General features: G+C 41.6%; 1 protein-coding gene across 1 annotated transcript in view; it reads left to right on the plus strand.

Moving 5' to 3' along the window:
* LOC122790588 (collagen alpha-1(XXVII) chain-like) overlaps positions 1-19978 on the plus strand; it is a 1538899-nt gene that overhangs the window by 782388 nt on the left and 736533 nt on the right. The window contains exon 21 of the mRNA XM_044058114.1: positions 10330-10386. Within this exon, the coding sequence (XP_043914049.1) occupies positions 10330-10386 (57 nt within the window). The remainder of the gene's footprint in view (positions 1-10329; positions 10387-19978) is intronic.

Here is a 19978-nt window from a genome sequence, read left to right on the forward strand (position 1 = left end):
CCTTTGGGGAGACCTTACATACCATGAGGGAGCATTTCCATTGGGAAGGCCAGGATTACTCAGAATCCAAGAAAAGGCTCAGAGACTTCCTTTTATTGCCGTAACACAGACCCCTTGCTATTCCGCCAGTGTTAGATATTGTGGATGATGTCTACACTGAACCCAGCTTAAACCCTGACTCCTTACCTCAAATCCCAGTTAAACCCGATAGATATTACAGAGTCCCTGACTCTCACAAATTTCTGTATAAAAGCCCTGTTGCTGACCCTGAAACTATTTCTCAGGGCCCCAAAGGGATTAAGGCCTCATCAGCAAAAAACCCAGTTCCCTCTGACAGAGATTCCAGAGCATTAGACAGATGGGGAAAGAAAGTATATACGTCTGCAACTCTAGCAATGAGAGCCTTAAATTGCCAGTTTCACATGCTAAAATATCAGCAATTTTTGATGTCTCAGTTGAAACAAAAGATGCTTCCAAATGCAGATCCTCCTAATTTTAAAGAAATGCAGGATTTATTGCATGCAGCTGAACAAGTGGGAAAACATACTTTGCAATGTGGGTTTGATTCCTTAGAGGCCTCCTGTAGAGCAGCAGTTGCAGGCTCCGTCATTAGAAGGCATACTTGGTTAAAAGAACATACGTTACCAGATGATGTTAAGGCAAAATTATTGGATGCACCTTTGCAGCGGGATGTGTTGTTTGGAGTTAAGGCAGAGGAGGTATTAAAGAAGATGGAGGATAAGGCAAAATCTATGCAAACAGTGAAGGATTTCTTACAGGTTCAGCCGCCTCCTCGTTTTAGCAGAAATTGGCCAATAAGGAATTGGTCCTTTCTAGTCACAGACAAACCTCAAAGAGGCAGATACAGACGTCCAAGAGGTAGAGGTCAAGCACAAGGTCCTTACAGGCCTCGACAATGGGGTACACCAGGCCAGTAAGAAGGGGAAGACAGGCCACAACCTTATAGAAAGCAGCATCAATGACTTCCCACTACAGCTGCCAAACGGCTCTCTCTTGGCAGCCCCCTTAGGAGGAAAACTGGCACTTTTCTATCACAATTGGCATTGCATCACCTAAGACAAATGGGTTCTCAACATTGTATCTCAAGGTTACAGGTTCCACTTTCACACTTTGCCAAGGTTAAAAGAAATGCCAAATATGCCACCAAATCAATGGGCAGAGGCTCAAAAACAAATTACAACACTCATGGACATGAGAGCTATTCAAAAGGTACTACCACAGGAGCAAGGACAAGGATTTTATTCAAGACTCTTTCTGGTCCCCAGAAAGGACAAAGCCTGGAGACCCATTCTGGATCTTTCTTCTCTAAACACTTACCTGGATGTTCCGAAATTCAAAATTCATGCTGGGCAAGAAAGCTTGGCTCGTGACTTTGGACCTCAAGGAGGCATATCTGCATGTCCCTATCAGACAAAACTGCAGAAGATACCTCAGATTTCTAGCTGGTTCAATGCACTATCAATTCTCTGCACTGCCCTTTGGCTTATCTACTGTGCCCAGGGTCTTCACAAAGTGCCTGGCACCAGTAATTGCATTTTGAAGGCAAAAAGGAATTCAAATTTATCCATACCTGAACGACTGCCCGATTCAAGCAGAGAGCAAGGGCATTCTTGTAAAGCATCTGGCATTCATAAAAAAGTTATTAAGTTGCCTGGGGTACACAGTAAATGAAAAGAAATCAAAACTAGTGCCCTCACAACAGATAATATTCCTGGGTGCCAGCTTGAACACAACGGCCCAGATGGCTTATCTCACGCCAGACAAGCAAGGACAACTGACTCAATACTTTCAATTGATGGCAACAAAGACCTAACTCCCTGCAAGAAAAATTCTGCAGGCCTTGGGCTACATGGCATCTTGCATACTACTAATTCCATATGCCAGACTGCATATGAGGAAACTACAATGGTACCTAAAGAGTGTATGATCTCAACACTGTCAAAGTTTGGAAACAGTTATACCACTAATTCCTTGCCTTCAACAGGAGTTTCGATGGTGGGCTCAAGCTTGTCACCTCAACAAGGAACAGCCTTTTACTCAACCACCAGCCAGGGAAACACTGACAACAGATGCATCGGATTATGCCTGGGGAGCACACATGGCAGGAAAATGTATTCAGGGCGAGTGGCCCACAAAGCAAATGCATCTTCACATCAATCAAAAAGAGATGCTAGCTGTACAAAATGCACTTATAGCTTTCAAGGACCTGCTGCAGCCAGGACAACTACTACTAAAGACAGACAACACCACAGTTATGTGGTACATAAACAAGCAAGGGGGCACACACTCCTACCCCCTCTGCAGACAAGCCATGACCTTGTGGAACACAGCTCTAGACTACCAAGTTCATCTGCAAGCACAATTCCTGCCAGGAGAGAAAAACACACTGGCAGACGACCTAAGCAGAAACATCAGGGATCCTCACGAATGGGAATTGAATCCACAAATATTCAGAATGATAACACAAAAATGGTGGAGCCCGGACATAGATCTGTTTGCATCCCCAATGAACTGCCAGTTACAGAAATTCTGCACAAGGAGTTACCATCCACAAGCATGGAAAGTGGATGCCCTCTCATTCAGCTGGAAAAACCTGCAAGTATACACTTTCCCTCCTTTACCTGTCCTTCCAAAGGTACTCATAAAAGCCAGGCAAGAAGAGACAAAGATGATCCTGATTGCACCACACTGGCTACGCCAGCACTGGTACCCAATCTTAAAGAACTTAGCACAAGAACCACCCTGGATTTTGCCTCAAATCCCACATCTGCTGACACAGCACAACAATCAAGATACTTCACAGCCAGCTAAAGACCTTAAACCTAGCTGCATGGAAAATTCCTTAGTCAAGCAAGCAATGCCTCTCTCCAAAGCTGTTATGGATGTCATTCTGGAGGCCAGAAGGCCTAGCACCAGGAAAGCCTACTCGGATAAATGGAAGAAATTCTGTGCCTCGAACCAGGCGCACAGCCTTGATCCTCTTGTCCCAAACATTCCTCAGATACTTTAACTGAGATGCTGGACAAGGGCCTCTCCTTTTCATCCATCAAGATCCACGCCTCAGCCATTTCTGCTCATTACAACACGGATCCACCAATTTTTTCTAATCCTTTGCTCAAACAGTACCTCAGAGGGGCTAAAAACATAAGACCGCCCCGTAGAGCACCTACCCCAACTTGGGACCTCAACTTTGTTTTGGAAAAATTAACTTTACCTCCTTTTGAGCCAGCTAACACAGCAGAATTAAAATACATCTCTTGGAAAACTGCTCTGCTACTGACAATAACATCAGCACGAAGAGTTTCAGAATTACAGGCACTAATGGCAGTGGAACCTTTCCTCATTTTCCACCAGGACAGGGTGCCTTTAAGAACTAACCCTACGTTTATGCCAAAGGTGGTATCAAGTGTGGCTCTAAACCAAACTATTCACCTGCCAACTTTCTATCCAAAACAACAGAACAAAGGGGAGAGACTACTACATTATTTGGACATTCACAGGCAGTTATGCTTCTACTTGGACAAAACCAAAGCTTTCAGAAAATCTGAGCAATTATTGGTAGCATATGCTGCAGGAGCACAGGGAAAAGCCATTTCAAAACAGACTATCTCAAAATGGATAGAACATTGTATACGTTTCTGCTATACTCACTATGGGAAACCTGTACCTAGCAGCATTAGATCTCACTCCACCAGGGCAACAGCCACCCCAACTGCCTACCTCAGAGGAGTACCTACCAAGGATATTTTGGAAGCAGCAACATGGAGTTCTGTGCATACCTTCACCAAGCATTACCATTTGCCTTTATACTCCAAATCCAGAGCTGGCTTTGCCACTGCTGTGCTGCAGGGCCTTATAGCCACCCCTAATGCCTTATTGAACCAGCCTCCTTACCTCAGCTTTGGGATTCCACCCAAGTGTAATGACTGCAGCAGTGTAACACGATGAACATAGTACATACAGTTTTGTACCTACCATAAATGTAGATGTTCGAGTGTAAACACTGCTGCAGTCCAAGTTACCCTCCCTCCTTCCCCTCTTACTTGCTGGTACGTACCTATGCCTTCTACCCTTACTACCTATGGGGAGTATTTGCTGGTAACTGAAAGTTGTTGTTTGCTTTTCTTATGTATGTTTTATTAGCAATTTGAATTGCCTACCTATTTGGGGGCACCTGACATCTGGGGCAAGAAAAACTGAAGAAAATGGCATCGGCTGCAACTTATATACCCCTGTCACACTGATGTCAGGGAGGAGGCGACAGCAACCGATGCCGGACCAAGACTTTGGAACTCAGGCCGACTGGGGAACCGCCTGACGGCAGGATAACCCAAGTGTAATGACTGCAGTAGTGTTTACACTCGAACATCTACATTTATGGTAGGTACAAAACTGTACTTTTTACCACCATTTGCTGCTTGTCTTCTCTCGGAAAAAGCCATTATTTTCGGCTTGACCATGCAACAGATTGCTGATCCCATGGTTGGTTTTTCTTCCAGTCAAAGAAAGAAAAAGTTAAGCAAACAGCCTTTGTCACCACACCAGGCTAGCAGTTTGCCTCAGCTGCAGGTGGGTGACTCTGCTGTGGCCATTTGTTGTACTTAAGACCACTCATCTTTTATCCCGAATCCCTCTAGTATAGCACCGACAGCCACTGTGAACCAGAGGTTGGCCGCATTCTCTGTAGCTGTTGAAGTCCCCAGAGTTGACAAGGGAAAGCCACCCTTTTTGGTCCTGGAAGAGGGAATAGGGAAAGTTTCCCATAAGAAACAGAGAACCAAGAATGTATTCATTCCTCGTCAAATTTCTGTGTATAGGAATAGTTTACTGGGATTGGTTTAGGGTTTAATTCAGGCTATTGACCCGTCTTGTAAAGTAGTTTTAGGTAAAAGAAAGGATCCCCCTTTTCCTGAAGAGATTCAAGACTCTGAATCTGAACAGGAAGATGCAGGGACAGATTCAGGATTTTGTCCTCAGATTTCAGATTTCTGATTCAGCCACAGGGGAGAGCTCAATTTCTGATTCTGTATGTGGGGCTTTCTCTTTCTCTGAGACTGCTGTTAGAATGTGCCAGTGTTTTCAGTGGGAGAACAGTGAGGTTTCCAAGTCCCTCAGAAAATACTATGAGTTGTTGCAGAAGGATTTTCCAGAACCTGCACCCATTATTTCTGTCGTCTTTGCTTTACAGGATGTGTCTTGTTTTCCTGATAGTCAGCTAGCTGCCCCTAGAAAGGTAGATAGGATGTATAAAGTTTCTCAGTCTTTTAAATTATTATATACTATTCCCAAACCTGACCCCATAGCCTTAGTTGACTCCAGTGCTGCTAAGTAGTTAGTTAAGTCAAATCCTGCTCGTTCTAATATTTATAGGTATGGGAGAAAGTATATATGCCTGCAACTTTGATTTTCAGAATTTTAAATTGTTAGGCTCATAAGTTAAACTTTGTTTTGACAAATTGTGAAAGTATGGGAAAATTTGTATCTACAGTTTCTTCTTGTGAAAAAAATTTGCTTTAAATAATTTAGTTTCTTCAGTTGCACAGGTCACTGCTCAATGTTTACAGTATGTATATGACTCTGTTGATAGTTCTTTTAGGGCTATGGGCACTGATACTTTTTTAAGGAATTTTGCTTGGCTGCATTCCCAGATCCTCGCAGATTATGTAAAAAAAACGAGATTTTAAATTCTCAGTTGGAGAGAGATTAAGTTGTCTGTCCCCTCTGCTGCAGAAGTGATCAAAAAGTGTGATGAAAGGGGAAAGCTGATCTAGGGAATCTCTAAGATTTTTCAGCCCTCCTTTTCCAAATTATCCAAGGGATTTTTTTCTCCTTATCCAATTTTAGCAAAAGACAAAATAGCCAGTCTCAACAAAATTCAGGTAAACAGACATTTAAGAAGTGGTAAGGGGGTTTCAGAAAGAATTCTCAAACCTCCCAAAACCCAAGACAGTCCAACAAATAAAAATCTTGTGACCCCCTCCACCCTTGACCCCTTTTCTATTCCAGAAAGTCTGAATCTCCATTGGCAACATTTTGTTTCTGACAGATGGATTCTGAAAACAATTCAACAGGGTTACAGTTATCAGTGGGAGGAAATTCCTCCTTTCCAGGGGGTCATTCCTCATCCTGCAGATAAGACTATTTTGTTTCCACCTATTCTTCATCACATGCTGTCCCTAGGATTGATAAAACCAGATCCTCCTTCACAGATGGGGAGGGATTTTATTCAAGGATGTTTCTAGTGCTAAAGAAAAAGATGCTTGGAGACCAGTTCTGAAACTTTGTTTCCTAAACCTGTTTGTGATAGTGCACATATTCATAATGATGTTACTTAGCAGCATGTTATCTCTTTTTCTTCTTTCAATTTTTTGTAGTAACACGAGACATAAATGATGCTTATCATCGTATCTGTATTCCAGATTTCAGATGATTCTTAAGGTTTTGTGTGTCTGGATCACATTAGCAGTACTCTTCCTTAACTGTTGAACTATCCGCTGCACCAAGAATGTTCACAAAGTGTCTAGCTCCAATTATAGCTCATTGCAGAATACAGGGTATTCACATTTTTCCATATTTATACGTGTTTGTCTTTGTATAGTCTTTTTCAAAATGTCAGGAATCTCTCTCTTGGGTGAGCGATCTTTTGCACAAGCTGGGATTCCAAGAGAACATTCAAAAGTCTGTCTTGACTCCCTCACACAGGATTGCGTTCCTGGTATGTCAACTGGACACGTCATTTCAAAGAGCTTTTCTTCCACAGGGAAAACATTAGATCTTTATTTAGGTCTGTTTCTAAGGTTTTCCACTCAGACTTCAGTCACTGAGAGGGAATACCTCAGGATTTTAAGTGTTGTGGCATCTATGATTCTCATGATACCCCTGTCAAGACTCCACATGAGAAAGATCCAGTGGTGTCTGAAATCTCTTTGGTCCCAGTATCAATTCCTTTTATTTTTTCAGATCCCAGTACTGGGGTTTGTCAGAAGAGAAAGTCTTTGGTGGTGACAACAAATATCCTTAAATCCAGATCTCCCCCTTTCCCTCCCTGCTTCATAGCAGTCAGTCACCACAAATGCTTCAGACATTTCTTGCAGAGCAGTTTCAGGAGGTATAGAAATGCAATGGATATGGGACATCAAGGACAGATGCATGTACATAAGTATCAAGGAGATGCTTGGCCTGATCAAGGCACTCAACTCTCTGAACCATCTTTGATCCCTGGGACCTTCTCAAGTGGTTACAGACAATACCACATCCATGTGGTATATCAACAAGCAAGGGAGAACCAGGTCATGCCCCCTTTACAGACTAGCTATGTTAGCTTGAGATATAGCGTCATAGCACAATCTCACCATCAGAGCAAGATTATGTGACAGACAAGCTGAGAATGATTGGGGCAGACCCTCACAACTGGAAACTGTTATCACTAGCTTCCTCACACAATGAATGTACTCATACAAGAACAGGGATGTTTGATACACCCTAACATCATACATCTTCAGTAGACTGCCTGAATGCTACGGTCTTAATTCCTTTACACATCTGTTTTCTGAGGACTTAAAGCAGGTACTAACAGAGGCAAGAAAGCCTGCTACTAGAAAATCATATATTAACAAATGGAAAAGGTTTTCTAGTTGGTGCCAACAAAATGACCAGCACCCATTCAGGGTTGGTTGTTCTCTGTGTTTACAATATTTGTGTGAGTTACTATCCTATGACCTTTCTTATTCCTCTGTCAAAGTTCATTTATTGGCCATTTCAGCATATCTGCCCATGGATCCTCCTCTTTCAAGGCAGTCTCATGTCAAACTATTCTTGAAAGTGGTTTTGCATAAGAGGCCTCCAAGTACACTGGTGGCTCTTCCCTGAGATCTTAATTTTGTGTTAAAGAAGCTAATACTTGCACCATTTGAACCGGCTAATCTGGCAGCTTGAGGTTCATAACCTGAAAAACAGTTTTACCAACTGCTCTGACCTCTGCAAGAAGGGTATCTGAGTTGCAAGCTCTTATGGTGAGTCTACCCTGCCTCATTTTCCATAGGGACAGGATTTCTTTGAGAACTAATCCTTCTTTTATGCCTAAAGTGGTATCCAGGTTTATTTTAAGCCAAACTATCTATCTCCACATACTCTTTCCTGAACATCAAAATGAGGGAGAGAGGTTACTCCATAACTTGGATTTCGAACGACAACTCAGGTACTAGCTTAACTGGACTAAATCTTTTAGATCTTCAGATTAATTGCTCCTTTCTTGTGAATGTAAAAAGAATGGACAACCTGTGTCAAAACAGATTATTTCCAAACAGTTGTCTAAAGCTATTATTTTTTGTTGTATTTACCATGTTAAATCTATGCCAGACTGAGTCAAGGCCATCTCTGCCATGGCCTTGGCTTCATCTATGACCTTTTGGAAAGGGTTGCATTTTAGAACTATTCTAGAAGCTTCTTCTTGGTTCTCTGTGCATACTTTTATATAGCTCTATAAGCTTGATTCCTTGTGTATATGTAGAACAAGCTTTGCTAGGACCATTCTCCAAAGGCTCCTAGACCCTTCTCCTTCCACCTCCCAAATATAGTTAGCTGTGATAATCTACCAATATAGCTAAGGGTACTGCAGCAGTGATCAATATGAAGACTATAGTACAGTTGTATAAGCTGGTCTTACCATAACAGTAGATGTTTGAATGATCACTGCTGCAGTAGTCACTCCCTCCTTCCATCCTCCTTGTATTTTGGTGTGTTTTTCATGTCAGTGTGTAGACATTTTTTTTTTATTATTATTCCTAGCATTGTCCTTTGGGGTCTCAGCCTTCCTCTGTCTCTGAAGGGCTTTGTGCCCAAATTTGTCTTTTAGTCAGCTTAGCTAGAACTGCCTGACAATTTGGACATGTGGAAGGTGCCCTGATGCTTTGGAAGCTGGCCGGCTGATATATCCTTGTGAGGATATAATCCATATGGATAAAGGCTACTGCAGCAGTGATCATTTTAACATCTACTGTTATGGTAAGTTCAACTTACACACCTGCACTTTCTAGCTTAGTAGTCTTCACACTTTGTCAGATGGAGTCCCCCAAGGTGGACAGAAGTTGTCATGTGTAGCTCTTAATAATTATAACCCTTACTCTATGATTTAAGGATTGCAATATGTCAAAATAAAAGTAAACCATTTTAAAGACTTTATTACATTTTTTAGTTTACTGCACCCTCCCCCCCCCCCAAAAAAAAAAAAGAAAGAAAAGAAATGCAACATGCTGAATAGACTATAAATCACTGGTTTGAGACTAAATAGATTATCAATTTTTTTTATTTCTTTCAGTTAGACTTATCCATTTATAGGGGCGGCCACGGTGGTGCAGTGGTTAGCATTGCCACCTCACAGCAAGAGGTTCTCTGGTTCGATCCTCAGCTGGGGTGCCTTCTGTGCGGAGTCTGCATGTCCTCTCTGTGGTCGCGTGGGTTTCCTCCCACATCCCAAAGACATGCTGTAGGTGGATTGGACACTCTAAGTTCGCCCTAGGTGTGAGTGTGTGCATGTGTGTGCCTTCTGTGGAAGGTTGGGCATCGGGCTGGCACCTCGACACCGTAAAACTCTACTGCCAATCATGACCGGACAGGTGATCTGCTGTGGCGACTCCTAACCGGGAAAAGCCGAACGAAGAAGTAAAAGACATCCATTTATAGCTGAATATCTTTAACAAATATATTTCACTCTTTTTTGAATCTCCCATTAAACTTATTGGAGATTCCCACTGAAACTTGACCATGTCATGTGAGAAATATTTTTGGTAGATGGAAAGATTGTGTTAAAAATAAATCAGAAAACAATTCATGATAAAAATTAATTTCAGTAAACTTTCAACTCAGTATCATCCACAAAACATAGCATTACCTAATACAGTATTCAGCAGATTTAAGTGTATAACATATCACTTGTGATGAATGGCTATACGGTCCATGTTCTTGCATCTGGCATTCTCTTTTAAAGTACAAACTTGCTGTTGTTTAAAGCTGAGCACTGTACTCACCATATGCTAGAGTTCAGTTAATGGTAAAAGAATTACATTAGTCTTACCAATGCCAGAGAGTAAGAAGCTTGTGCTTTATCTTACATAAATTATATAACTACCCTGTGCAGTACTGTAGGAAAAGGAACTCATTTTATTCATGTAACTACATTAACACATTTTCCATTTTGTTGGTGCTCTGTGTTAGTTTAGAAACATTTGAACTTAGACCAAATTTCAATGGCTTTCTTGTTGCATTTGCAGAGAAAAAATATTTTAATAAGTTATATGTTTCCTTCTTTAGGGAGAGCAGGGAGATGATGGGAAGACAGAAGGTCCTGCAGGGCCACCAGGAGACCAGGTAAGTCTAAGTTGTTTTAAGCATTTTTATTGTTTTCAAATTTATGTGGTTCATTTATTATAAAATTTGCTAACAGTTTTCTCAGGGTCATAGCAGTGGAAAATTAGTTTGCTTCAGAGCACACATCTGTTAGTCATCTTCGATAATGATTTTAAAGTAGAATAGGTTTCTGGCAACTAGTGTGCAGCTATTAAATATAGGAATGAAGAGTATAATATGCCTAGTGTGAAAACAGAAAAACTTTAAGCTAAAATATTTCTAGTACAGGATAAGATGTCAGTAGGTGACAATGACCATTTACTACTTTATTCTTTATTGTTGCAGTTCTACAATCAGTAAAAAAGAAAGTGAAAAGCAGGCTGAAAAATATAGGTGGTCAGTTAACTCCCTTCCTTTTTGAAAATGTGGGAACTGGAACACAGTTATGAGAAAGTCATCAATTTGGCCATTTATGATTCACTGGCTGTTAAAAGAATCTTATGCAGTATGATATCTTGAAGAACTAGAATGCTGCAACGGTGGAGCCAAACACATAGATTTTTACATGGTCAGCTTCTTGTGCTGTGGTCACCAGTATTCAGAAACCATCTCAGGTGCTATGTAAACAGATAATTCATTCAGAAACAGAACTAATTTTTTTTCTCTATGTTCAGTATACACAATATCTGAATGAACAGTACTATCTGTCATTCATTTGAACAGAGTATTGAGTACTGTTGGTCCAGTTAACAATGTTCAACAGATATAGAAATCCTTGTTTGGTACATAGAAGGACAGCACTGTGTACTATACTGAAGAACAGAAGCAAGAAGATGCTCGTAATGCATGAACTCTAAGGCTGAATAGGAGGGCATACAATACTGTATACAACCCTCCTTTACTTAGTTGTATTTATCCCACTGTGTCTGAATGGGTAGGGGTAGGTTAGACAGCTCATTAGGCTCACAGCAGTACAGCACTGCCCATCTTCCTCTTCAGCTGTACACAAAGCAGAGGGGGGAGGATATCTTCAGTTTTAATGGAGAGCACAATGTGTACCATGTATGAATTGTGTACAAGGAACTTGAGGGTGTTTACAGTATGTGCTGTACTGTTCTGATGTGGGAACATTGCTGGACAGTAGTATGTAATCTGGAGTACTATGGATCAGACAGTATGGGGGTTCCTAAGCTGTGTTTTTGTAATACTGTGGAAGATAAATGCAGCTGAAGCTACAATTATTATTTTTTTTAAATAATGCAGTTTATTGTATACAAATGCAGATAAGGCAGGTTCTTCTGGTTTTAACTAAAATACTTAACTATTGCCTTTAGATCAAGTATTGTCTATTTTCACTCGATGCAACATATGTGTTGTTGTATTCAAAAGGATCTGACCTCTGTGAAAATTTCGAAGCTTCCACTGTTCCTGGGCTCTTACTCCTCCCCTACTCATAATTCCCTGAACTCCACCATAGTACTTCAATTCTCATTTGCCTCCTGAAGTCTTCAGACATGTTGTGAGGACTCTGTCTTGTCATTATATCCTTTGATGAAAATTTTTTACTTCTTCTCCTCCTACCGAGAGATTTTTTTTCCCTCCAAAACTGTTTTATAGTTACATTAAGGTTTTTGTGTTAGAATATAATGTGTTGTGTGTTGCAGTATTTTTTATAGTTGAACTATGCTAGTATAAGATTTAGTGTTAATTTATAGCTAGAGTTCATAGTACTTTAACATAGAGATGTTTTCCTGTTAGAACTCTTATAGCTATATTTTATATTCTTAGATGCTTAGTTCTCCTAGCTTGTGAGTGTGTGCCTGTTTCTAGTCTAGGACTTGTTGATATTTTTTTTGATAAGCTTCAGTCCTTCCCTTAAATGGTGGAGTTGCGAGGATGTGAGCATAAGCTCCCCCTCAAGGTCCCCACACTTTGTGTGTTTACTATTTGGGTGCTGCCCATTTAGATACTGATTACCAGTCATGTGCCTCCTTTAGCTCTAGGGCATTACAAACTAGACTCAAAAAAAGTAATCATTATGGGACTTCTCCCTCTTTAGACAAGGTCTTCATTGGCGGGATCTTCCTCTTCTGCCTCTCCAGCCAGGAAGCCAGATAGGCCCAAATCCAGTTAGAGTCCCAAGAAAAAGCGAAAGACAAAAAGAAAAGGATAAGAATCAGTAAGGGAAACCATACAAGTCTCCTTCTGGTGTACCTAAGAAGCATTCTTTGGATCGACAGTGCCAGTTAGAACAGATCTTTAGGTTAGAATGGACAGCTTCTCAGATCCGTCCTGCATCTCCTCGGCCTTGCTTCTCACTGGAACTGTTGAGCTGAAGATTGTATTCTCCAGTCCTTTAGGAACAAAGGTATTCCAGACCATCATCGGGGGCATCTTCTGCTCGATCATCTCGGAGCCTAATAGAATATGACATTGACAGGATGATGAGAAAATTTCTGAGACAAATCCAGCTTGGGGTTATTTTGGTACAGTCCCCTGGGATGTACCAACTATTGGACACTATGCCTCCACTCATGTCTCCCATTCTGGTCCATCCTTCAGTTCTGGTGGCTCTGGATCCAGCTGACTCCATAGCTCCTTTTTGGAGCCGAGAGAATGATCTACTTTTGACATTGAAATTATTGGATCAAGAAGAGGCTAGTAGCCAAGGCATCAATGTCATTTTCTAAGGGGGCAGTACGATACCAAGATTTTTGGAATTATCCCTTCCCCTTGCGGCACTAGCACTAGACACGTCTGGTCCTGAGATCAGCTTCAGGGTTGGAAGATCATCAGTGCAGAGGGTTCTGTTAACTCTTTGGATCATGGGAGAACCTCAGTTCCAACAATGGCTTTGTCTTTCGAGGCTTTTGAAAGAGTCTTGGCCATGCCCAAAGAGAAAATATTTTCATCCAGCTGGGTTCCACACAAACCCCAGATGGATCCTGTTTCTTCCTCTTCTTCTCATCATCCTGCCAGACAGGGACATTCAGCATCACAGGCTTCTGGAGCCACTTGCTATATTACCTCCCAGTCTGATTCTGAACCTTCTGACCTCCCAGTAGAACCGGTTCATAAGAAACAGACATGAAAACAGAAGCACATAGACTCCTCTCCTGAGTCTTTCACAGAAAACAAATTTTGGATCCCTCTCAGAAGATGTCACCTTTGGTGAAATCCTTGAGCTTATAAAACAGAGAGGGGAATGGTCCACTGAAGATCCCTCACCACATGAATTCTGTATTTCTGGTTGCTTTTGGTTCCAGCTCAACATTGTTGTGGGTGGCACTACCAATGAACTCATGGCAGAGCAGGCATGGAAGGACCTTGATGTGGTGAAACCAGCACACAAAAAGCCACCCAGGAGTTTAGCTGCTCCAAAGGACAGGAAACATTAGAGCAAGGCTCCACTAGTGTTTGCCATGGTCATAGCAGTGGCCACCAAAATGGAATTATCCAAGGAAAGTTCCTCTCTTTATCCTCCTAACCGGGAATCTAGCACATTGAACAGATTTGGGAAACAGACTTGTGTCTCAGTGACCTTTGCACTTTGATCACTGAACTACTTCTCCCATGTTACCAGATTCCAGAGAGACTTGACTAAGGAACTCTCCAAGTCTGTCTTCAGAGTATTGCCTGTGGATCTTCAGAAGAAAGTAGACTCCCAGCTCTCTACTCTACAGTCAACTACTAATGTGGCCATGTGACTGGTTTCTAATGCAACTGATGGCTTTGTCAGAGCTGCAGAAACAGGTCTTACTCTATGATGATATACCTAGATGCGTTTTTGTGATTTTATGGAAGGCTTTAAGACATCCTTCTTCAATGCCCCATGCAATGGCTTCACACTTTTTGGACCTAAAGTTAAAGGCACATTGACCAGGAGCCTGCAGGATGGCAAGACTCTCTTTGCAGTGGGAATCCAGTTTTCCACCCCCCCGAGGTCATTCTGTAGGAATCAGAGGGCTGGGAAAAAGATGTAGTTTCGTAAATGACAGAGTTCTTATCATGATGCTCCTTGTCATAAACCTCCATGTGTCAGAGGTAGGGGAAATGCCAATGGATGTCACCCAAGTGGCTGGGGCAGACCTCATAACCAGGGCTTCCCTGGTCTTTTTACTTAGAAGTTCTATCAGTGTCCTGGAAGGATTGCCTAGCTGCTGCACTCTGGAGGCAATGTGGGGGTGCTTATCCTTGCACCCTCAAGCCTAGCAAAGCATAACACAAGATTTGTGGGTGCTAAAGATAATTTCCAGAGACTATTCTATTCCATTTGCTCTTCCTCTATGAAAAAGAAGGTCATTCCTTACATTCTACCAGTCAGTGGGGACCAGCAGCAGTAGAAATTTCCAAGCTGCTGGAAAAAAGAGTAATCCAACCAGTCTCCCGAGACCATCTAGAATCCGGAGTTTTCTCATTGTTCTTTTTAGTTTCAAAGAAAACGGTGCCCTGAGACCAATTTTGGATCTCTGTCAGTTGAATCTGTTCGTGAAACAGAGAAAATTCTGGATAGTCACAGTATAGTCCATATTGCCTCTGCTGAGGAAGGATGGTTGGATGTGCTCAATAGATCTCCAGAATGCTTACAGTTATGTGAAGATAGAGAAGCACTCCAGGAATTTCCCCTGTTTCTGGCTGGAAGCCCATCACAACCAGTTCAGACCCATGCCTTTTTGGTCTCACCTCAACCCCAAGGGTGTTCATCAAGATAATGGCCGTGGTAGCAGTGTGCTTGCATCTACTAGGCATCCAAGTCTTCCCTTACCTCGATGACTGGCTCCTAACTGCTGCTTCCAAGCATCTGCTACTACATCATTTGGACCTTGTGCTTCAATTGTTAGTGGACCTAGGTGTAACAGTAAACTTTTCCAAGTGTTAGTTGTCATCAGCCCAGCAGATAAAATTTGTAGGATGCCACCTCAACAGAACTCTACAAATTGTCAGTCTTCCTTACCACAGAGTTACATCTTTACGTCTAATGGCCATGTGGGTAATTCATCATCCCTCTCCTCCAGCATGGTTGATTTTGCATCTGTTGCATTTAATGGCATCTGCAATTCGAATGATTCAACTGGCCTGCTACTATATGTGAATGATTCAGTGGACTCTAGCAGTTCAGTGGTCCCAGAAATTTCACCCTCAACATGCGAAGCTTCGACTTACACAGTTTTGCAAGCAACACATTCCTTGGTGGATAACCTGTTCTTTGGTAACCAAAGGGTGACCTTTTCACACAGATCTGCCAGTATCAGTAATAACCACAGAACACCTCCCTTCTAGGCTGGGGGAAAGCATTTTGAAGGGAGGATGGTCCATGGCACATGGTCAGCTTTAGAAGCCAATCTTACATCAGTGTCTTGGAGATTATGATGTCCTTCCCAAAGGTGTGATTTCCATGCAGAAAACATGGCAGTCATGTGGTACATCAAGCAAACAAGGAGGAACCCATCCTTACCTCCTGTGTCGAGAGTTCATAAGAGTTTGGCAGTGAGCAATATTTTTGCACCGTTTTCTGACAGCAACCCATATCCCGGGGTCTTCCAATGTTCTGGCAAACAAATTGAGCAGAACTATCCTAACCCCTCACAACTGGTCCCTCAGTCCAACAGCAGCTGCAATTTTTCATCAGTGGTGTCAACCTTGCTGTGACCTATTTGCCTCCTACCTCAGTAACAAGTGCAGCAGTAACTTTACCCTGATCCCTTCATAGGATTAATCACCAAGGAATGCTGTGGTCCACAGTTGGCTCCCAGGCCTTGTTTATGCCCTTACCCCATTACCACTCATGAACAGATTCATTTAGAAAGCCATATAATGTACATTTACCAGTATTTTCCCCAGATTCTCAAACAAAGGGGAATACACTTTGTACATTCTAAATGTTCATCAACTCTGGTCAGGTCTTCATTGGACAAAATTTCAGGAAATGTAGTCCACTATTTATTGCTTTCTCAATACCAAAATTTGGTAAAGCTGTTGCCAAAGTTACACCATCATGATGGTTGTCAGCGTGCATTTCCTTTATCTATAACAAGAAAGATTTGTCTTTACAATCCAAACCAAAAGCTCATTCAGCAAGAGCAACCGCCACCTCAACAGCCTTTCAAAGTGGCTTTCCATGATGGCATTTGTGCAGGAGCAACTTAGTCCATAGTCCATATCTTTGTATCTCATTTTAAACTGGATGTACAATTCAAATCTCACTCTTCCTTTGGTTCCACCATCCTCAGGAATGTCCTTCCTTGATACCACAGAGAAAGACAGCTTGGGAGTTTGTCCCATATGTTAAACTGGATGAAAATAGATTACATTGGATACGAATATTATGTACTTAACATGATAACAGAGCTGTGTTGTCTGATTTTCGTGTGGTTCAACCTCCCTGCCTCCTGCCCCATACCAAATTGACACATGTGGCTTTGAGATGACCTGGTGGTCGCTACTGTACCCCCTGTCTGTGAACAGTCCTGTCCAGCTGATTTCCTATCACTTTCTCTGTTCTTGCTTTCTGTCTTCTAATATAGAGTCATAATTAGGTCTCATTTGTACTGTAGGGGGAAAACTCTATCTGAGGTACTAGGGTGGAGTTCAGGAAATAATGGGTAGGTGAGAAATCAGAGTCTTGGAACTGTGGACGCTTTGAAATCAGTGCCAAGGTCAGATTCTGAACTGAAAGAAAATCAGACAACATGGCTCTATCGTTATGGTAAGTGCATAACTTTGAATTCAGTTGTATATTCCTTGAAAACAGTCTCTGATCCTAGTTCCTTCTGGATTAATTCTTGCTGGAACATTTTTCATCTATTTCTGCAATGTTCTTCACTTCTGTTGGTTCTGTTTCCATTGCTCTGGACACTAATTTCCCTTTACAAGCACTCTATGCCTGGGCTTGTGTCCGCCATCTTTTTATAATATCTGCAAATACTCATTCAGCAAACCTGTTCTTGCTAATACAGTTAGGTTCCTGTCTACTGTTAAAGTGACAAATACTACTGAACAAAACACTGAATACAGTTAAGGAAAACAACAACCCATTTACACACTTTTGGGGTTGCAAACATTATTTACATTACTAAGTACATATTTACTAAGCACTACGAGAGAAGTCTTTGCTAGATCTATTCTCCAAAAACTCTTATCCTTCTTCCTGCTCCCTTTCTTTCTAAGCTCTAGTATCTGTCCCATGTAGTTTATGCTACTACAACACTGATATAATGATGAACATAGTACAGTTTTGTAAGTAAACTTACCATAACAGTAGAAGTTTGAATAGCTCACTGTTTCAGTAGTCACTTCCTCCATCCATCCCTCTCTTTTCTGCTATTTTTATGGTAGGGTGTAGGATTTTTATTATTACTGGATCCTTATCTGGATCTTCTGTCTCATCCATCCAGACTACCTCACCCAGACATACAAGCTCTCAGGTTAACCATATGGTTTCTCCACTTCCTGTGATAGCTAAGCAGTCTAGACTTTCTTCTCAGGTTTTACACACCCTTACACCTTCTCTAAGAAGATGTACAAGAACAAATGGAAATAATTCTCTGTCTGGGCCAATGAGAGACAGTTAGACCACTTTTCACTACCCATTCCTGTGGTTTTAGAATTTCTGGCCTCCATTTCTGTAATGCATCCAGCTATTCTACAATCAAGGTGAAGTTGGCAGCAATCTCCAATTTTCATGTAGGCAAAGACGGTTAGTTCTTGGTTTCTCTTAAGTTATGCATAGCCTTCCTCAAAGGTACGTTTTTACTCAGACCACATATCAAGGACCCCGCCCGTCTTTGGGACTTGACAGTTCTTCTCCAGGCCTTAAGTCAGTCTCCATTTGAACCTGCAGCAAACACTGATTTCAAATTTGTGTCATGGAAAACTATTTTAATAGTTGCTATTACATTTCTAGGTAAGTATCTGAACTCCAAGCTTTGTCTTGCCAGCCACCTTGAATCATCTTTTGTAAAGACAGGGTTTCCCTTTACAGCAAGCCTTCCTTTTTTCCTAAAGTATCTTCTGAATTTGCCCTTAACCATTCCATTAATGTACCAGTTTTCTTCCCAAAATTCTCCAATAAAGGGGAATATATGCTTCATATGTTGGATGTACACAGATAACTGAGATTTTATCTTCACAGAACAAAAACTTTCAGGGAATCTGACCAATTGTTTATTTTATTCTCAAAAGCTAAATTGGGACAATCTGTCAAAAGTTACATTAATAAGGTGGCTCACTGAATTTATTTCTTATGTATATAAACAGAAAGGTTTGCTTTTGACTTTACCAAGACTACCACTTGCTCTTTCCACAAAGTCAGTCTCAGTCTCCACTTCTACATTTCTGTCCAGAACTGAGGATTTGTGCTGCTGCTACTTGGTCCAGTGTTCATACCTTCATAACTCATTACAAATTGGATATCCTGTCTAGGAACAGGGCAGCCTTTGGTATTGCTGTACTCTGGAATATCCTTACATGAGACCACCCTGGAGTTATACTAGCTGGGAACTCTGTCCCAATGGTTGATGAACAGATGAAAAAGACAACATCAGGTATAGTAGTTATGTATTTACCATAATGATGCATCTGTGTGGTCTGTTTTCATCCTTCCTCAACCTAACCTCCCTCCTTCCCCCTTCCATTGGTAGAAGACATTCATATAGTTTCCTGGTATGACCTGGAGGTATACCCTCTTGATATTTTCCCTCGCTAAGCTCCAGATACTTTTGCTAACACTTCTAGCTATTTACAGAACTATTTATTTTCTATATGTTGATATCAAGGGGCAAACTCGATCTGATGTAATTTGAGGCTTGGGAGAGGATTGTGGGTAAGGGGAGGAGCCTGAGTTACAGATCCAAAGTCTGAGAATTGGCCGAAGTCAGATATGAATTTGCGTCTGAAACCCAATCGTTGAGGAAGGATGAAAACGGGCAGCACAAATACACCATTATGGTAAGTACATAACTTTTGATGTTATGTAGTGCAATCTCGCCTACATTCTTACCCGTGGGTTCGGAGCTGAATGTCGGCTCCAACTCGGCCATACTTTTTAGCTCGAAGTCTTTCTATTGGCTGGGCTAAGATGGTATCCCATGCTGCACTGCTCTCTATCCCCAGATCTTGTTTGCTGCTCGTGTAGCTTGGACATGGTCTCGCTCTTGGCTGTGGCTAAGTACCCTTTTTCCTCTTATATCAGAAGTTTTTGCAAAAAAGCATTTTAATAGCTATTGTGTGTGTTCTTGACTGTATTGTGGAAAAGTTGTGTTTTCTTGAATACGTATTCTGTGGTATCCCACTAGCTGTTTCCAATGGGCTAGGCCCGTTTCAGTTAGAGGACCTAGTCTGTCCCCTTGCTTTCCTTGTGTGCTAAAGTCTTCCCATGGACTAAAACCATTTAAATTAGAGGAATTAGTCCTCCTCCCTTGTATTTGTGTCTGAGGATCATTTGAGTTAAAGATCTTTGTGGTGTTCTGTCTTTGTTTGGCTTGTTCCCGCGCTTGTGACTGTTTGACCGTTGGTCTATTTTTCAGTTAGTTAATTGTTGTTGGTTAACTATGTCCAAAGATACTAAGGAGCATAAGCCCTCAGGCTTCAAGAAGTACTCCAAGTGCAGTTATAA

This window comes from Protopterus annectens, chromosome 16.part0 (genome assembly GCF_019279795.1).
Source record: "Protopterus annectens isolate FY-2018-M chromosome 16.part0, PAN1.0, whole genome shotgun sequence".
NCBI lineage: Eukaryota > Metazoa > Chordata > Ceratodontiformes > Protopteridae > Protopterus > Protopterus annectens.